Genomic DNA, 20,644 nt, shown 5'->3' on the forward strand with positions numbered 1-20,644 from the left:
GCTTCCCCTGTTGCAGATGCATAGGACAAAATGAAGAGTCAAAGTGAGAGGCAGAGACAGTGGAGACATAAGGAGATGGGGGCTGCTCCTTACTGGGCACCACGATAATACAAGTGGGCGAACCCCAGAAATACAAGGAGAGAGGGATCGGTAGTCAGTGGTGACTGATGAGAAACGGGATGCTGAAAGTCTAAGAACACAGCTTGACCGCAGTACAGTGATGCCCCCGAGACTGTTGACTGTCCAGGTCCAGACACTAGTTAGACCATCTTCCCTCATTCCTTGTGTAGTTGCTGTTTTTCCTTTGCTTTTCACTCTGTTGTTCTCACCAGTCCCCATGCCTTTGCGGTCCATTACCGTGTTCTTGTTTCTCCTTTCTGTTTCTGTTTCTTTCTTTTCTCTGGCCTTCCTACCATATACTTTTTTCTCCCCTCTCTCTTTTGGGCTAAAAGGATGGAAGGTTTCTGTTTAAGTAAATAACCAGTGTGGTATTCTTTTTCTCAATGAGCAACTTGATTCTTAACAATTGTCCTATTTCTGATTTTACTTTTCTTTTAATTTTTAAAAAATTTTTCTATTTTTATAAGAGTTTTATTTATTTGTCACAGAGATATCACAAGTAGGCAGAGAGTTAGGCAAGAGAGAGGGGGAAGCAGGCTCCCTGATGAGCAGAGAGCCTGATGTAGGGCTCGATCCCAGGACCCTGAGATCATAACCTGAGCCCAAGGCAGAGGCTTAACCCACTGAGCCACCAGGCGCCTCCTATTTCTGATTTTTCAACATCAGTTTTGGTCAATGTTTTTATGTTCGGAAAGATCCCTACTTATTTCTAATTCTGTGGTTGTTTCAGTCACCTCAGGGCTCAAGAGAATGCTCTTACTGACTACCTCACAGTCACTGCAGTGCAGCTGGAAGACTAAAGCATGGAATAGGATACAGCAAAGTACCCTTACAAATAATCGTTCAAAAACTGATCATGTCGGGACTCCTGAGCCACTCAATCAGTTAAGCAGCTGCCTTTGGCTCAAGTCATGATCCCAGGGTCCTGGGATCAAGTCCCGAGCCCCACATCAGGCTCCTTGCTCAGTGGGGAGCCTGCTTCTTCCTCTATTTCTGCCAGCTGCTCCCCTGCTTGTGCTCTCTCTCTGACAAATAAATAAATAAAATCTTAAAACAGCAACAACAACAACAACAACAACAACAAACTGATCATGTCCACACCTGTTTGGAAGAAGAAAGCCAATGTCGGTCAACTTGAAGAGAATGTGCTTCCCCTAGAAAGTGTTGGCCTCAAAGTGGAAAAACTTTACAAATGTCCTTATCAAAGATTTTGGATAGATTTATAAAATTTTTCCGTCAGTTGTACTATAACCAATAGTCGTATTTATTACTCAATCTATATACTGTTGGTATCACATAGAATATTAGTTCATTAGAAATGTGAAACACAGGAGGGAAACAGTTCACTCACTCATCTTCGGGGATAATGTTATCTATTGACATGCTTTCTAGCAAAGAGATCATTTGGCATTTGCTATGTACTTCTTTTGACTTAGAAAACAGATGTTCAATGGTTATATTTCACTATAAAATGAGAATTTTTGAGTCAATTAAAAATATTAAATATTCTATATCCATTAAGATTTCAATGACAAGAAACTGAAATGGAAATTTCATTATGACAGGCTTTTAAAGAAAAGAACCTGCAGTTTAAATTTCCCAGAAATAAACATGGAGATTTTCCCATTGCGTTTACTTATCTTCATGGTCTGCCTTTGACAGTGGCACCATGGGTTGTACTATGAAACATCAACCTATTCCAGAAGGGATCTAAGTGGTCACTTACTACAAGCTCTCCTTTGGGGAAGAGGAAATAGAAGCTAGGAAGATGAGGGGACTTGTCAGAGGTCAGGACAGAGTGAGGATCAGATCCAAAGTTTAGTGAGCTTTCCATTATATCAAGCAGCCATTTTGGGGGAAACACTCCAAAATATCTCTCTTTTCCCACCCCTGCCATACCTTTTTTTAAAAAGATTTTATTCATTTACTTGAGACACAGAGAAAGTGAGCAGGAGGAAGAGGGAGGAGAATTCAAAGCTGCCTCCGTGCTAAGCGCAGTGCCCCATGCGGAGCTTGATCCCATGACCTCAAAATCAAGATCTGAGCTGAAATGAAGAGTCATACTTAACCCACCAAGCCACCAAGGCACCCCCTCTTTCTTTTCATAATTGATGATTATGATAATAGTTCAGTTCACAAATGTAAGCTTTTAGTTTCCACCCTTTTTTTGCTGTGTGTATGCCTTAAAAGTACCTCATTCTGATTTTTCCAGTTCTAGTGTTCTAGTAAAGATGTCTGCATTCCTTTCATAATTTAAAGATTATGATTCTGTTTCTTCTGAATCTCTATCTTTTCAGACTGAAAAATCACATGGTCTTTTTTTGCTTTCATATAGCAGTTCCTCAAATATCTTCTTTTCTTTTCAATCATCCCTCTATATTATTTTGTCTTCCCTGAGCCCAACCGTCTCCATAAAGTTTTGATGAGGTACAATGTCAATAACCATAGAGGTGTCTGGATGATTCAATACAATGAAAGGAATATGTGTTATATTTCTTTGTCTGATGTCCTTCTTGATGGCACCCAACAAATTACTAGCCTTTTGGATTGGTCAATCAATAAGTCAGCTTTCATATTTATAAGAGCCAGGATATGGAAGTAGCCCAAGTATCTATCGACTGATGAATGGATAAAGAAGATACAGTGTGGGGTGCCTGGGTGACTCAGTGTGTTAAAGGTTCAGCCTTTGGCTCAGATCATGATCCCAGGGTCCTGGGATGGGGCCCCGCATTGGGTTCTCTGCTCAGCAAGAAGCCTACTTCCCTTCCTCTCTCTCTGCCTGCCTCTCTGCCTACTTGTGATCTCTGTCAAATAAGCAAATAAAATCTTAAAAAAAATAAAAAAAGAAGATACAGTGTGTGTGTGTGTTTGTATGTGTGATATATATATATTTCATATATATAAAATACATGCATGTGTGTTTATACATAATATATATAATATACAATATTATTCAGCCATAAAAAAATCTTGCCATCTGCAAAAACATGGAATGAGCTAGAAAGTATTATGCACTAAGCAAAATAAGTCAGAGAAAGAGATCACCTGATTAAATTCATGTGGAATTTAAGAAACAAACAAGCAGAGAGGGGAAAAAAAGGAAGAAAGAGACAAATCAAGAAACAGACTTTTAATTACAGAGAACAAGCTGCTGGTTACCAGAGGGGAGGTGGGTGGTGGCGGGTGAAATAGGTGGTGGGGATTAAGGAGGGCACTTGTGATGAGCACCGGGTAATGTATGGAAGTGTTGAGTCACTATATCATACAGCTGAAACTAACAGAACACTGTGTGTTAACTAAGTGGAATTAAAATAAAAACTTGAAAAAAATAAGTCAGCTTTCAGATTTATCTCAGCATCTACTATATGACATATACTAAGGGGTGCCCGGCTGGCTCAGTCAGTAGAACATGTACTTTTTGATCTCAGGGTAGTGAATTCAAGCCCCACGTGGGTGTAGAGCCTCCTTAAAAAAGTACATACATGGCATATACTGTTCTAGATGTTGGGAATGTAGCAATAAACATGAAAGATCAAATCTATGACCTAAAGAATAATCTTCCTATTGAAGATGGAAGAAGATAAGACATGTAAATTAATACACAAGACAATTTTACATATTGATAAAGATAACAAAAAATACGAAATTAGGCAATGACATAAGGAGTGACTGCAGGGGCTGGGGCAGTGGAAGATGTATTCAGTGACTTCTGAGAAATGTATACAGTGATTCATTCCCTGGTTTATATAGTTGGGATTCACTTTCATACACTTAGTCTTATATGAAACGGCCTGCTACTTTTCGGACCACATCATGTGTCGTGTGATGATTGCTCCCTGCAATTATTTCACCTTGGAATTTTATAATCCAGAAGGCTTTATTGACTAAGGTAATTTTTTACCTTCAATGAAATAGTTCTAATCTCACACGACTTGATCACAATATGTTTAGTCATTCTTTCTGTGGAGCTCAACTGCCCTTATTTTTCCAGATGGTTCTTCTTTTTTTTTTTTTTTTTTTTAAAGATTTTATTTATTTATTTGACAGAGAGAGATCACAAGTAGACAGAGAGGCAGGCAGAGAGAGAGAGGGAAGCAGGCTCCCCGCTGAGCAGAGAGCCCGATGCGGGGCTCGATCCCAGGACCCTGAGATCATGACCTGAGCTGAAGGCAGCGGCTTAACCCACTGAGCCACCCAGGCGCCCCCCCCTTTTTTTTAAAGATTTTATTTATTTGACAGACAGAGATACAAGTAGGCAGAGAGGCAGGCAGAGAGAGAAAGAGGAGGACGCAGGCTCCCCACAGAGCAGAGAGCGGGATGTGGGGCTCGATCCCAGAACCCTGGGATCATGACCTGAGCTGAAGGCAGAGGCTTTAACCCATTGAGCCACCCAGACACCCGCAGATGGTTCTTCTTATTTGTTTGCATTACATGGAGCTTTTAGTCAGTGGCAGTCTGGAAGTGCTTGAAGCATATAGGTGGGGATTTTGAACTTTTAGAAGACCCCATTCTCTAACCCCAGCATCTGATATTATGAATGAATGTCTGAACATGCCCCTGCTGTCTCTTACTCTTTTGATGAACAGATACCACTGCAAAAGGTAGACAGGTGGCCTAGAAACCAAGCTTAGCTTTGAATGTTTCTAGGCTCATACATGTGTAGGTAATCTGGGTATTTTTTTTAAAAATAATTCTCTGTGTCGGAAAGAACAGACATTATGTGAAGATGTATTTTAGGAGAAGAAATCTATTTTTTTCCCTCAGAAAGTCCCCCCAGATTAGCCATATTTCTCTTCTGTGTCTATTAAATAAGTGTGTTTAATTGGAAGCAGTGATTTTCATCTTTATGCAACCTAAAGCATTTGGAAGACCTCAGGCTATCGCTGGGTCAAGAAATAAGGGGAGGTGGGCTTCTAGGGAAGGCCGAGTGGGTCGGCTCCCTACTTCCACTTTAACCAGAGCCTGTCAGGTGTATGTACTGGGATTTTGCATGAAATTATACGTGGAGGGGGAAAAAAGCTCTTCTGCTGACAATGTCTTCACACCACAGTAATGGAATGCACTAAAAATTGGACTCAGTGGTAGACAGGTCACAACTTCTGAAAAAGAAATGAGAACTCATGGAATCATCTTCTAAATGCTCCTGCCACAACATGAATCCTAGGAAAAGAAGCCCTCTTCAAGGATCCCACATCACATGTGGCTGTCACAGGATCCAACACTCCTGTGCGTCATCAATACAGCACCTTTGTGGCTTCTGACATCAGTCAAGACAGGCCCTGTGATAATCATTTCATTGACCTCCCCTTATTACCCAGGGGTTTCTGACTTTGTTTGTGCCATGACCCCTTTTTACAGTCTTGTGAAGCCCATGGATCTCTTCTTAGAATCTTAATTATTAATATGTAAAATACAAAATAGGATTATATAAAAAAGCTAATTAACTAAAGTCCATTTCTATCTTTGGACCCTTTGGGGATCAGTGGACTCTAGGTTAAGAAGGATTTTTGAGCAATTATTCCACTGAGAGGCTTGTCACACTCATTCTGAGAGGATTCTCAACGCTGAATTTCCCACCCTGCCTTCTGGAGTTCCAGTCTTGCCTTTTGACGGCTTATTAGGAATTTGCCAGAGAAACCAATGTGACATGTTTGAAACTGAGCTCCCTCTTTGCCCACTCAAACCCACTTTTGCTCTCTTGATTCTTTCATCAGCTCAACCACATATCATGGCTGGGATTCCTAGAACCATCTAGGACTCCTGAATTTTTCCTTCACCTCTTACCCCAACCAGCATCTGGGTCTTCTTGACACTACCTTCTTTCATTCTTTGCACTATGACCTTCATGAACCTCACCTTTTCTCACCTGGTCTCTTGCATTACTCTTTGGGCTCCTTGTCTGCTGCTCAGATTCTCCTCAGTGTCCACATAAGGAAGTCAGAGTCATCAATCCAAATCTCAGTAGGCCTCATCATTCCCCTCTCCAGAATCAATCAGAATTCTTCAGCTATCCATCAGAGCACTTCTGTGCTTGGCTCTGGACTTCCTTACCTGCCTTGGTCTTCAGTGGTTCATCTTGGTGCTCACAAGGCTCTCACTTCTTTCTGAACAAACACTAATTGTTCAGCTTCTCAAGTTTCTTAAGCCTAGGGAACCCTTACGTTCCCTGTTTCTCACCCAATTACTGAAATACACCCCAAGTGAAAAAACCTTGAAGAAGCCTACTTCTTTTTTTTTTTTTTTTTAAGATTGTATTTATTTATTTGACAGATGGAGATCACAGAGAAGCAGGTAGAGAGAGAGGAGGAAGCAGGCTCCCCGCTGAGCAGAGAGCCCAATACGGGGCCCGAACCCAGGATCCTGAGATCATGACCTGAGTTGAAGGCAAAGGCTTTAACCCACGGAGCCACCCAAGCACCCCAAGAAGCTTACTTCTTGGTGGCTTCTTTCGAAACAAGGGTCCTCAGAATCCTCAAAGTGTTTTTGGATGCCTCCCTGTGGGAGCTTATCAAAATCATAATTCTCATTGTAACTATGTAAGATTATTCTCTCCCCTTCTTGGGGTGTCTTTTGTGAGGACAAGAAGGGTGCTTTATTCATTTTTATGGATCTGCACTGCATGGTGGCTGAGTCTCCCGTTCTACTGTCTGAGGCCAGTTGATACAGCGTTTGATTCTCCTGAACAGCCGCCTTAACCGGCCAAACCCAAAGAGTCTCAAATAAATGGCAGATTCTCAGATTCAAGGGCTAATTCTCAAATGTCTAAATCTCACATAAGCTTGGTAAAAGTAACACTGTTTTGAAAGGCTGGACTTAATTCCATGATCTCCAAAATAGGATATTACTTCCCTCCTCTAAAAATCAATACCATTGGTCTGGGGGCCAACTCCTAGGAAGCCATTCAAAGGAAGCAGCCAACTGATCTTTTCTGAATCAGCTTTGTCCTTTTATGGGAAACAGCACAAGAGTGTAAGCAACCGAGTTACCTTTGATTTCAGGGTAGTAGAGAAAAGGTTTGGGTTCGCTAGTTTCCAAATCAGATTTCCTCCGAAGTTGGACAAACACGGAAGCTGGTTTTGTGATGTTGACATCTTTATACTTTGGGGTTTTGAAGACGATGGCGAACTGTAGGATACAAAGATCCAAATGTTGGGGGAGGCCTGTATTTTTTTTCCCGGAAATGCTACTCATTAAACATATTCTTTTTGCCCAGTGTCTAGACACAGTACACTAAAAAAGAAGGCATTCTAGAGAAAGTTACAAACTCAGAATTCTATGCCCACACATTATCATTAAATTGCCACAGTAAAACTGAAATACAAGATTATGCTAATGTTTTGCCAACCTTTCTTTTCATTTGTCTAACATTTCAAATGTCTTCCAGTAGTTAAATAATCGTGTGAGTAAAATACATCACATACTCCTCCTTCTCTTCTAAGTCAGCCTTAACATGCTCCGAAATTATTTACAGAAATATCAGAAACACTGGCTGTGGAAAGAGAGTGAAGAACGGAGTACTACAATCAGCCTGCAGGTTGGCCAATGAGGAGAGGAAGCTAAATTTTGCAAGAGAGACGTGTATTTCCAAGTGAGGATGGCCAATGCGCTAGGCTTTGAGGGCATTCTGTGACACCTCTCAGCTAGCCTCCTCACTAATTTCTGGTAGTGCCACAATAGTTTGGCAGTTTTACAGTTTCTTGGTTTTTTTTTTTTTTTTTTTGACTATGTAATGTATTCATAGGGATCTAGACTTTGTAAAATATGGAGAGGTACAGAGGGGCATACCCCATGTCTGAACACACCTGCATACGCCTCTGGTGCTCTAATCTAAGCAGTTCCTACTGTGAGACTGCCCCCAGAGGAAACCACGGTGATGTTATTCATTTCTTGGGTACGCTTCCAGAATTTCCTTATGCTTATGTATACATGAACGATCTATTTTTTTAAAGCATTTTGAAACAGGTAATACTTTTTAAAAAATTTTTAATATTTATTTGTCAGAGAGAGAGAGATCACTAGTAGGCAGAGAGGCAGGCAGAGAGAGAGGGGAAGCAGGCCCTCTGCTGAGCAGAGAGCCCGATGCGGGGCTTGATCCCAGGACCCCAAGATCATGACTCAATCTTTTTTTATATGCACTTTGTTCAATATCTTAAAATATTTTTTAATGTTGTACTTTCGAGATTTTTCCGTATTAGTTCATCAACTATTCATTCTCTTTAATAACTGCATAATATTCCCTCATACAGATCCACCGTAATTCCTTTAACTGGCCACTTCTTGATGGACATTTTAGATTGTTTCCAGTTTTGGGGGGTGAAAACAGTATTTCTCAATCACTGAGAGTGATTAAGATACGAAACAGCATTTCTCTTAGTTATATACTCACTTGTCACTGGGAACTCCTGACTTATCATGATGATATCAGCCTCAAGTACAAGACTCTTCCTTTCGACACTTTCCATTACAATATCTCTTTAACAGGTCTCGCCATAATTACTCTGGTGGAATACTATAGCAGATAACTGTCCCTTCAAAATTCACATGTTGAAGCCCTAACCCCTAGTGTGGCTATATTTGGAGAAAGGGCTTTTATGGAAGTAAATAAAGTTAAATGAGGTCATGAGGGTAGAACTGTGACAAGATAGGATTAGTGTTCTTATAGGAAGAGACACCAGACAGCTACCTCTCTTCTCTCTGCCATGTGAGGACACAGCCAGAAGGTGGCTGTCTGCAGGCCAGGAGGAGAGAGCTCTCACCAGGAACCATCCCTGTCGGGCCTTGATCTGGGACTTCTAGCCTTCAGAACCATGATGAAATAAATTTCTGTTGCTTAATACATCCAGTCGATGGAACTTTGTTATGTCAGTCTGAACAGATTAATACGATTACTTAAAATATTTCCCCTAAAGGACCTGAGGGCCATTGCCTTAATGGGTAGGTGACCAGACACCCAAATGAAATGTCATGACAATGTCATGCTCATAATTCTATGGTAGATAACTTTTCTGGAAGATGTGCAAGAGTGTTAAAAATAGTATTCTTTTATGAAAGTAAATAAGTATTTATGATTTTTCTTGTTTCATACATGGAAATTAAGTACTGAATTTCAACAAGACAGAAAATGTAAAATCGTCGTGACCATCATCATCATCCACTTACTTGTCTATGAACATCTGTGGGGGAAAAGTCTCCAAATCCTTCCCAGATCCCACCATTTTCCTCCTCTTCATAAAATCGAATCTGGATGTCATCTGCAAACAGTCACATATTACACAGAAGTATAATTTCACATATAGTAGTAATATTTGTAAGCATGCTGGAAAATGCAGCTGGTTCAATTTTCTACCTACTATGTGTTTATACTTTTAAAAAAGTAATTAATATGAAAGACTTTTGAACCATTCAAAATTTTCACAAATCAATGCATTTTTTTATTAGTTACCACAGTAATGGACGCTGAGTTTCATACATAATGAGAGAATACTAGATTTACCTATTCAATCTGACTTTTCTCTTAACCGGTCTTTGACCTTCCCACTTCTCCATCACTAACCCAATTCATTTCTGAGAAACACAAAGGATATCGAAGAATATCAGAATCCCAAAGGGTGGTTCAAACTCCATACAGATCTATAAATAATATTTAACTTCTATAAAGTATACTATATGGTAACACTATTTTAAGGGATTTATGTGTATACATGAACTGATTTCATCCTCACAACAACTCTGTGATGCAAGTGGACTATTAAAATCCCATTTTGTGGAAGATAAACGAGTTCAGAGAGGTTAAGTGACTTGTCCAAGTTTGAATAGCTAGTAAGTGGAGAAGCAGAATTTGAACACAGCCTCCAGGCTCATAAACATTCTACTCCGCTGCTTCCTTGTGATACTTTGTCAGTCCATATGGAGAAGTTGTTAAAAATATCATATTGGGGGCACCTGGGTAGCTCAGTTGGTTAAGCGACTGTCTTCTGCTCAGGTCATGATCCCAGAGTCCCGGGATCGAGTCCTGCATGGGGCTCCCAGCTCCACGGGGAGTCTGCTTCTCCCTCTGACCTTCTCCCCTCTCGTGCTCTCTCTCTCTCAAATTAAAAAAAAAATCTTAAAAAAAATCATATTGGTCAAGTACCTTTGGACGAAATAGGAATGCCTAAATTTCACACTTGTGTCATTGATTCTACTTCTACTTATATGACAATATAACTCAGACTGGCATCTCCTTGGCTTTACTTCCCATTTTATAGAAAGAACTGCACTACTGATTTATGAAAACTAAGTTCACATTTCTATTTAAATAGAATTTTAGAAATATTAGGGTTGGATAAAACAGCTCATTATCTTCTGGTCAATTCCTTTGCCTTCAGGTAGGACTAAACAGGACCTAGTTATTCAGACTCTTTAAGCCAGGTACAAGACTTCTCTTAATAAGTCATTCCAATGTGATGATAATGATTAAGAATTGCATTTATAAATAAAGGAACTCAGATTGTGTTTACTCATTGAATGTGTACATATTACCCGGATAGAATGGGTTAAAAAGAGGCTGACACCAGGATATGCAGAGGAAGTGTAAATTTTTTTTGAATAAAGATACATATACGTTTACCTTAAAATTAGATTGTATTTTTTTATGACCTTTAAATCTCAGGCCTTCAAAGCCATCTTTCTTCTGTTTAAGAGCTGTATTTTTAGGTATGCACTCCTCACTTGGAAATTGCTCGTCAATTTGTAGTGAGTAGATCTTTATCATACCATACTCTCTATCACTGTATTTTAAAAATGAGTTGTTGGAGAAAATAACACAATCTCCTTCAGCTTTTGCTCCTTTATAAATCATGTACCATTACTAATGAAAGGTAAATGCCAAGAACCTTTCCTGAAAGTGGAAATTATGAGAAATATGCTCTGAGAATTTCCCTATAGTCCTTATTCTCTTTTTCACAATTGATATCAGTGTCACATGAACGTTTTGGAGAAGCTCTCTCAGTGCTGCAATGAAGCCTTATAAAAGAAACTAAATTAACAATTTTACACTATAGGGGCACCTGGGTGGCTCAGTGGGTTAAGTCTCTGTCTTTGGCTCAGGTCATGATCTCAGGGTTCTGGGATCAAGCCCCGAGCCAGGCTCTCTGCTCAGTGGGGAGCCTGCTTCTCCTTCTCCCTCTGCCTGCCATTCTGCCTACTTGAGTTCTCTCTCTATCTTTCTGTCAAATAAAGAAATAAATTTTTTTAAAAAAGAACAGCAAATTTGGAAGAGGCAAAATGTGTACATTTTCTAAAGGAGTTCCATGGCAGAAGAGGCATATACTGGATTTGCTGCTAAAAAGTGACTCACAGACACACCCAGAATTACCTTTCACATTTTAAAATCAGAGCTTATATTTACCTTTCTGAACCTTGTCACAGAGAAGATAAATTTCTTCTCCTCCAGTTACACACCCAGCTGTCCTGTCCATTCTTACAATTTTCAAGTTGGACGCATTGGGGGCCTCTGTCCACAGGAGAGAAACAACAAACATCATGCTTTATCCTCAGCTTTAGAAGCCAGTCTCTTGGAATCCTGCCCTTAGCACACATTAATCAAAGAAAGTTAAAATAATTTATCAGGAGTGGTCAGCATTAAGCCATGTATAAAACTGTCAAATCGATATGTTGTATGTGTGAAAGCAATATAATACTGTATGTTAATTATAATTTCATTAAAAAAAAAAGAGAGGTATGTGCTATGGTGAGTGCTGTGAAGTGTGTAAACCTGGCGATTCACAGACCTGTACCCCTGGGGATAAAAATATATTATATGTTTATAAAAAAAGAAAAAAATAGATGCTTTCATTTATATTGTTTCAACAAGGACACAAATACAAAAGCTTTCGGAGGTCCTTGGAAGTCCTCACCTCTTGAGCATGGACCATTCATTACTACCCAAACACACGAGGCAGAAAGGAACAATATTTGCTTCTCCCAAACACATTAAGAAAGATTCATACAGAAAGAGAAAGATCTTTTCTGATGTTTCAGGGAAGTACTGAGCCAACGGATTTATGGAATTTTGTGTAAGTCAAGACCTTCAATTATTTCCATGATACTGATATACTATTTACAAGAGTCTTAAAAATCTAGAAAAAAGCACGGTTTTCTTAAACTGTTTATAAATTCTTATTTTACAGAAGAGAAAAATGGAGAGGTTAAAATTCTTTTCCCCAGACTAAATTAGAATTCTGTGTGGTTAGGGGCAAAAGTTGCTTGTGGTAATAGTATAAAGCTTCCTTTTTTTTTTTTTCCCTCCCACAGCTGCATTTTAAGGTGATCTTTAGTATATACGTCTACATCATTTTATAACTCTTTCACTTCCTTTCAAACTTGTTTAAATTAGAGAAATTGGTCAGTTGTCGTACTTGGGGCATGGAGTTTTCTACTTAGACCAAACTCTATAAACTTTCAGTGAGCCTAGGTACCACACTTGCAACCTTCTACAATTTGTTTAATAAATCCCATGCATACTTGGGGCGCCTGGGTGGCTCAGTGGGTTAAGCCGCTGCCTTCGGCTCGGGTCATGATCTCAGGGTCCTGGGATCGAGTCCCGCATCGGGCTCTCTGCTTGGCAGGGAGCCTGCTTCCTCCTCTCTCTCTCTGCCTGCCTCTCTGCCTACTTGTGATCTCTATCTGTCAAATAAATAAATAAAATCTTTAAAAAAAAAAAAAATCCCATGCATACCAAATAAGAAATCTGCAGGGTAAATGCTGAAGACCATTGTAAAACTCTTTAAAAAAGTTCTAGGAAGGGTGCCTGGGTTGCTCAGTGGGTTAAGCCGCTGCCTTCGGCTCAGGTTATGATCTCAGAGTCCTGGGATCGAGTCCCGCATCGGGCTCTCTGCTCAGCAGGGAGCCTGCTTCCCTCTCTCTCTCTCTGCCTGCCTCTCTGTCTACTTGTGATTTCTCTCTGTCAAATAAATAAATAAAATCTTTAAAAAAAATAAATAAAAAGTTCTAGGAACTACAGACTGAAAAAGAATTTTGAAGTCACATACTGTCTAGACTACTCATTCAGTTAACTTGAAGTTCTTTTCTTGATAAAAGCTAGAACATGCAAGAATGTAGATGGATAAAAGCAAGGGTTGTTTTTATTAACACCTCTTTAGAGCCTCAACAGAAAATATTGAGGGTTTTTTTTTAGGAGCATCAACAATATATCCTCATGGCAAGGAATTCATAAATAATAAGAGATCTGCCATCCTCAAATGGCATATAAAAGTCTAGCATGCACATTGGAGGAAGGAGAACCATATTTATTGCTCACCTTATAGCATTCACTTTGAATCTAGACATCAACGTTTCAAGCTAGATTTTAGTATTCCAATTTTGTAGATGATAAATGTGAGGCTCCAAGTGATTAAGTTACTTGCCCTGGGATTCTGAGCTAGTCAGTAACTGCCAGGGCTGGGTTAAAAGTCTGTACTTGACACTACACCAAGCTGCCTCCCGGCAGAAGTCAAGGACTCACTGCTGTCATAGATGGCGTCTGACACCACGGGTTCCAGGCGCCTCGTGAAGCTGCCGGTGCTATCTGGAAGAAAAGCTGTAAACATGAGCCGCACCACGCTGAGGTCCATCTCCTTCGTCTGCTGAAGGGCTGCCTGGCGGATGATCTCCTTTTCCCGATCTAGGACCACACAGCACAGCGCATTCATGCCCAGGGAAAGAGTAAAGCCAGAACACTTTAGATAAGATGTTTTTATAAAGCTCAAATAAAGAACATGAATTGAAAACAAAAAACTATTTTTTTCTTTTGAAATTGTTTGTATTGCTAATACAATTTAAAAAAAATTTGTCTCATTTATGTCATCCAAATTAAAGGCATCAAAAGAAGACCTGCGTTTTCTCTGGATGATAGTGAAAACTGTCTTCCGTGAACTCAACTGCCTCTCTCCTTTCTTATCTTTCCCTGATTTCTCCTTTTTCTCCCTCTAGTGACAGTTAAAGGCACAAAAGGTGTGAAGCCATAGAAGGCAATAAACTTATTATGCATGAGTTGTACTATGAAATGTGAAAATTAAGTCTTCTGAAAGCTCCCTGAGCACAGGGACCACGTTCATTCCACAGTGCCTAGCACAGAGCCTGGCACATGGGAGGTACCCCAAAAATGCTTCTGGAGAAAATGAATGACTCAACTGCATTTGACTCCTTCCTTGCCTGCGTGCATTTAAGTTATAGTATCATAAAAGGTGATAATTCAAGTGGAGAATACTGTGAAAGTGCTACAGCTGAAGAGATAGGGAATTTCAAAGGAGGGGAGAATCCAGAGGCGCTGGAGCAGAAGAGACATATGTTCTCAGTCGTGAAGGGACGGTGCAACTTGAACTTATGAAGAGAGTAAATAAAGGCATTCCAGGAAGAGGGAGCAGCAAGAATAGAAAGAATGTGCCGAGGCAAGGAAGTGAGAATCATGGTGTTTCTATGGAATAATTCAGTTTGACACAAAGGGTGGGGGAACGGTCCTGGGAAAGAACACTGGAAATTCAGCAGGGACCAGCTCTTGAAAGGCCTAAAAGGCCAGCTTACTGAATTTGGATCTTATAGACAGCGAGCGGGGAGATACTGAATAGTGGTAAGGCGTAGGCTTTTGCAAGATCCATCTGGCCCCGGGGTGTAAACTGGTTCAGAGGTAGGGATGGGGAGAAGCAAAGCAAGAAAAATGGAGTGAGGAGCGGAGCGCTAGAAAGAGCAGAGGGGAGCAGGGCCACAGGCTGGAGACGCAGTGTAGGCAACAAGGAGGATTCATTCAAAGGTGATGTGAAGGTTTCCAGTCTGGACATCAGAATGCGTTGAGTGGATAAATAGTGATGGTTTTGGGTCACCTGAGTAACAGAGGGTGACAGGATGACCAGACAATGGACAACGTGTGAAAGCAGAAATGGCACATGTGGTAGGACAGGATTGGGGTTGAAAGAAAAAGTGTAAGTAAAAATAAGGAATAAAATCATAGCATTTTTACAAGAAAGAGCATAGTGTATGATGTGCCTGAAGAGCCCGAAGAGATTCCTTCTAATAAGGTGAGCCAGGGGAAGTAAAACAGAGAAAACTAAAACAAAGGAACTGAGTGTTGCCTTGTGCACTGGTTTTCACAGGCTGAAAAGGGCAGGGTGTGGTGTTTTTAGTCGTGGAAAACACATAAAAAAGTATGAATCTGCATCAGGTGTTCAGGGAGCTGTGATGGGGAGAGAGGAGTGCATGGTGGGACTGGAGATAAAGGGGAAAGGTGACTGGGGCCAGACTGAGGACTTTCTATACCAGGCCGTGGAGGTATATAGACTTTATTCTAGAAAAGAGTGGGATGCCATCAAAGGTTTCTGAGCAGGGAAAGGCCACATGGTACAGTCTGGGAGAAGGAGAACCTTGGGGCAGACAGAGGAGCACCCGGTTTACACACAGCACGGAGAGCCTGATCTCAAAGCACAGGCTGGCAGAGCGACACTCACCTGTGAGCTGCCGGTCTCCTCCGCCTTCCGCTTGCAAATAGGCAAGATCAGGATGCACCAAAAGTCCAGGGTTGTAGCCCTTTGTACATGCCTCTGTCATTCGTGCTTCCAGCGTTTCAAATACTTTCTTCTTTGTCACATGAAGTATACCCAAGTTCGCAAAGCTGGTGAAAAAGCAATAACAGCAACATCCACCACCAAAAGTTAGGCTGTCAATGACGAGAGTCTAGTTTTACTCTAGCAAAGCGGCTTTTAAAAAAAATACACGGGCCCTCAGTCGCTGGAGCCCACACTATAATCAAACACGTTACTATGTCCACGGTGAGACGTATGAAGTAGACTTACCAAATGGGATCATAAAGACTATACATCAGGTCAGAGTGGATCTTGCTGCCAAATGGGTCTTCCCCAAATTTTTTTGGTTTTCAGGGCTTATTAGGCTTTCAAATAACACTTCAGGGAGTGAATACACACATATGTATGTCTTATTAAGAAAGCTTCACCTAGATTCACTCTGAAGTATTTTCTAGGAGAACTCTTTAAATTTAAAAAAAAAAATTCTGAATATAGTACTAACTTATCTCATTTTTTTGAAGAATAGAGGAATCCTATATTTGGAAGGATTTTTTTTTTTTCTTTTGGATCATCCCTGGGTTTCTGGTTGGGCTTTAATGTCTATAATGGAGTCTCATCTCCTCTTGGGTTATCTCTAAGGCTGGTATTATTTATTACCACTAGAATGCCATCTAATGCTACATGTATTCAGGATGGAGAACCTTTTATTTCGTGAAGCCTACATACCTCTTGGGCAAAATATGTTAATAAGCTAAATAAAACAAGTTAAGGGATTTTAAAGAAAAAGCATAAATTACTTCGGCTCTTCATTTTTTAAAGTACACGAAACAAAAAAGTATATTCAATAAACATAGTACAACAAACATTGTTGTAATTTAAAAAAAAATTTTTTTAAAAAGATCTTATTTATTTACTTATTTGACAGAGAGACAGATCACAAGTAGGCAGAGAGAGGGGAGGAAGCAGGCTCCCTGCTGAGCAGAGAGCCTGATGCAGGGCTCGATCCCAGGGCCCTGGGATCATGACCTGAGCTTGAAAGCAGAGGTTTAACCCACTGAGCCACCAGGCACCCCTCAGCTACTTATTAGTGCCAGGCAGTGTCTAGGTGTCCTGTCAGCACCCGGAAATCCCTTCCTTCGTAGAATTTATATGCTAGTGTAACCAAAGAGAAGAAACAAGAGAATTTACAGTATAATTAAGAGGGTAATAAGTGTTACCAAGAAAAATAATGTAGGAATGGAGAAAAGGAAAGGTACTAGTAGAATACACGATGTTTTAAAATAGGGAGAAGCCAGAAAAAGCCTCACTGAAAAGATGACAATGAGCAAAGACTCGAAGAATGTGAGGGAAAAGACATGGCTAAATGGAAGAAGAGTGTTTGAAAAGGAATACCAAGTATTTGAAATAACAGTATTTGAAAAGGAAGAAGCCGAGACCCTGAGATAGGACCGTACCTGGTGTTTTCAAAAAACAACAATGGCAAGGAGGCCAAAGTTACTGGAGGAAAAGCCACAAGACATGAGTGGTAAGTGAAAAGTTCAAAGAGATAAGTGGGCACACAGATCTTTTAAAGCCTTGTATGCTTTTGCAAAGACTTTTATTTGGTTCTGGCTTTTACCCAGGAAGAAAGAAGATTAGTAACAGAAGACAAATATTATGACAACTGGACTAGATGAAACAAAGACTAAGATAGCATGGGAAGAAGACAAGATGAACTAGAAGAAGGAAATATAGGCGGTGAAGGCAGAATGAGATGAGCGTTCGGACAGAGGCCCAGAGACGCAATGAGAAACATGTCCAGAGAGTGACAGAAAAAGGACATGAACTAGTATGATGTATAAATCTGGCAAATCACTATGTTGTGCACCTGAAACTAATGTAACATTGTGTGTCAACTATACTAAAAGAAAAAAAAAGTAGAATAGCTGAGGCACACAGAGAAAAAAACAGACCAACAGAATATAAGCTCCTGATGGCAAAGATGTCCAGTGCTTAGAACAGTGCTTGATTGGGACACCTGGGTGGCTCAGTCATTAAGCATCTGCCCTCGGCTCAAGTCATGAACACAGGGTCCTGGGATCCAGCCCCACATGAGGCTCCCTGCTCCACCAGAAGCCTGCTTCTCTCTCCCCTACTCCCCATGCTCATGTTCCCTCTCTCGCCGTGTCTCTCTCTGTCAAGTAAATAAATAAAATCTTTAAAAAAAGAATACTGCTTGACATATAGGTGTCTAATAAATGTTGAATACACGAATGCATGAATTCACATAGCACAGAAAAATATGCAACATGACGTATCAATATGTATGGAAGCATAGACAGTTTATCAGAAACAACACCATCTTTTGGCCTTTCAGGCTGTACTCCGATGTAGATCATCCACAACTACCTATATATAGGTAGTGACAGTGACAAACACCTATGTAACTCTTTAATCTTTACCATACAGAAAGTGATTTTCATGTATATTATTTAACTAATCCCTATGAAAAGGGCATCATCCTTATGTGAATAATTTATTTACTCTGGTAATAAATGGAATAATACAGAAGCTAATCTTCTGTTTCAGATAATGAGGGAAGTAACAGGGACAATATTGAACCTTTCACCTTAAGTAACATAAAACACATGGAAAATGGTTTTCTAACACGGGATAACAGGCAGCACAGGATAGTGATCCTTAAGAAAAACAACCAAGATGATTCCTACAATAATGCTGGGTTAATGCCTGGAGTTTCCGGGCTGCAGTCTAGGAAGGGAAACCTAAAGAGGATCCGGTAATCTCCCTAAGTTTTGGAGACAGAGTTTTTTTTTTTTTTTTTGGAGACAGAGTTAAAAATCTGAGGAGGCTAAAGAGGCTGCAAGTCACAGGCAGAGAACCAGAGAAGAAAGAACCACATACAGAGTGATATTCAGGGATGTACAGTGTGACCCAGCCTTGAGTCTTCAGCAAAGTAATGATCAGAGCATGTGTGTGAGGAAACAACTGAGACTTGGGGTGGGGCCGGGATGGTGGGGTACAAAACACCAGAAAGGAGCAGGCAAAACGTTTCTCGGAGCACAGTGGGGCTGGACTAGTTCAGGAAATCTTGTAATACATGAATCATCAGGATGAATATTCAGAAAGGTATTGCCTTAGTAATAGTGTCAAATTAACCCCAGATGGAAGGTTGATCTGGCTTCCCTAACAAATCTTAGAAATAAGTCTAGAAAGGATCAAACTGTTCCCAAATTTAATTTCATCCCAATGTTCAAAAGTATTTAAAGGCATACCAAAAAAAAAAAGCCAGCATACAACAATCTAAAATTCAAAATGCCTGCCATTCAATCACAAATTACCAGGCATGCAAAGACAGAGGAAGAAAAAAAAAAAAGAAAAAGAAAAAGAAATAAAGACAAAGGAAAATACTACTTATAATGAGGATAACAATCGATCATAGAAACATATCCAGAAATGAGACAGAACAAAAAATTTGCAGACCTCTACACTGAAATAGCTATTATAGATATATTCCATATGGTTAAGAAGATAAAAAGCTTTAATATGTTAAGGAACACTTGCAAGATACTAAAGAGACGTCAAACAAACCTACAGAGATGAAAACTGCAATGGCTGAAAAGAAAAATACACTAGATGGAATTAAGAAATGTTAGACACTATAGAATAAAAGGATTAGTGAACTTGAGGACATAGTAATAGAACAATTCAAAATGAAACACAGGAAGAAGAATAAGTAAAAATAACAGATCACCAGTGAGCTCTGGGACAATTTTGAACAGCAAAACACACAGGTAATTGGTATTTCAGAAGAAGAGGGAAAAGAGAAGTGGATGGACAAAATATTTTGAAAAAATAATGGCTGACACATTTTAAAATTCAATTATAAAACTCTAAAGCCAGGGGTGCCTGGGTAGCTCAGTGGGTTAAGCCTCTGCCTTCAGCTCAGGTCATGATTCCAGGGTCCTGGGATCCAGCCCCGCATCAGGCTCTCTGCTCAGCAGGAAGCCTGCTTCCTCGCCCCCCACCGCCTCCTCTCTGCCTACTTGTGATCTCTCTCTGTCAAATAAATAAATAAAATCTTTAAAAAATAAAAACCTCTAAACCCAGAAATCTAAAAATCTTAATCAACTCCGAAGCACAAAAAAATGAAGAAAACTATGCTAAGCCCATAATAAAATTGCTTCAAACTAGTGAAGAGAAATGAAAATTAATGAAGAGAAAATCTGAAAAGCTATTGATAGAGAAAAAAATGACGCACTACATGAAGAGGAACAAAATATCAGAATGAGGGCAGACCTCTTGCTGGAAACAAGGCAAGCCAAAAGGCCCTGAGGGCAGCATATTTTAAGAATGTGAAAGAACACTGTCAACCTGGAATTCTATACTCTTCAAAAATATCTTTCTAAAACAGAGACAAAATGAAGAGTTTAAAGATGTATGACAACTGAAGAATTTATCAGCAGCAGACCAGCAATAGAAAAAAAGGAAAGGAAGGGCTTCAGGCAGAAGAAAATGCTACCAGACAGAAATCTAGAGCTATGAAACAGAATGAAGAGCACTACAAATGATAAATATGTAGTTAAATATAAATACTTTTTTTCCTTATTTAAAATTTCTTTTAAAATATAATTGAGCATTCAGCCATTCTGGAAAACAGTATGGAGTTTCCTCACAAAGTTAAAAATAAAGCTACCATACGACCCAGCAACTGTACTACTAGGTATTTATCCGAAGGATACAAAAATAGTGCACTCTGATGTTTATAGCAGCAATGTCCACAATAACCAAACTATGGAAAGAGCCCAAATGTCCATGGACAGATGAATGGATAAAGAAGATGCAGCATATATTTATATAGTGGAATATTACTCAGCCATCAAAAAGAATGAAATCTTGCCATTTACAACAATGTGGATAGAGCTACAGCGTATTATGCTAAGTCAAATAAGTTAGTCAAAGACAAATACCAT

The 20,644-nt window shown here is 39.8% G+C and overlaps 1 protein-coding gene across 3 annotated transcripts in view; it reads right to left on the reverse strand.

The window, feature by feature from the left end:
• Positions 1 to 20,644, reverse strand: part of NFKB1 (nuclear factor kappa B subunit 1) — a 120,070-nt gene that overhangs the window by 25,259 nt on the left and 74,167 nt on the right. For all 3 annotated transcript variants that reach the window (XM_044224395.1, XM_044224394.1, XM_044224393.1), the window contains 5 exons: positions 15,600 to 15,763; positions 13,625 to 13,783; positions 11,510 to 11,614; positions 9,280 to 9,371; positions 7,107 to 7,245 (listed from right to left, as the gene is read on the reverse strand). In XM_044224395.1, coding sequence (XP_044080330.1) covers positions 7,107 to 7,245; positions 9,280 to 9,371; positions 11,510 to 11,614; positions 13,625 to 13,783; positions 15,600 to 15,763 — 659 coding nt within the window. The remainder of the gene's footprint in view (positions 1 to 7,106; positions 7,246 to 9,279; positions 9,372 to 11,509; positions 11,615 to 13,624; positions 13,784 to 15,599; positions 15,764 to 20,644) is intronic.

The sequence above is a fragment of the Neovison vison genome, chromosome 11, assembly GCF_020171115.1.
Source record: "Neovison vison isolate M4711 chromosome 11, ASM_NN_V1, whole genome shotgun sequence".
NCBI lineage: Eukaryota > Metazoa > Chordata > Mammalia > Carnivora > Mustelidae > Neogale > Neogale vison.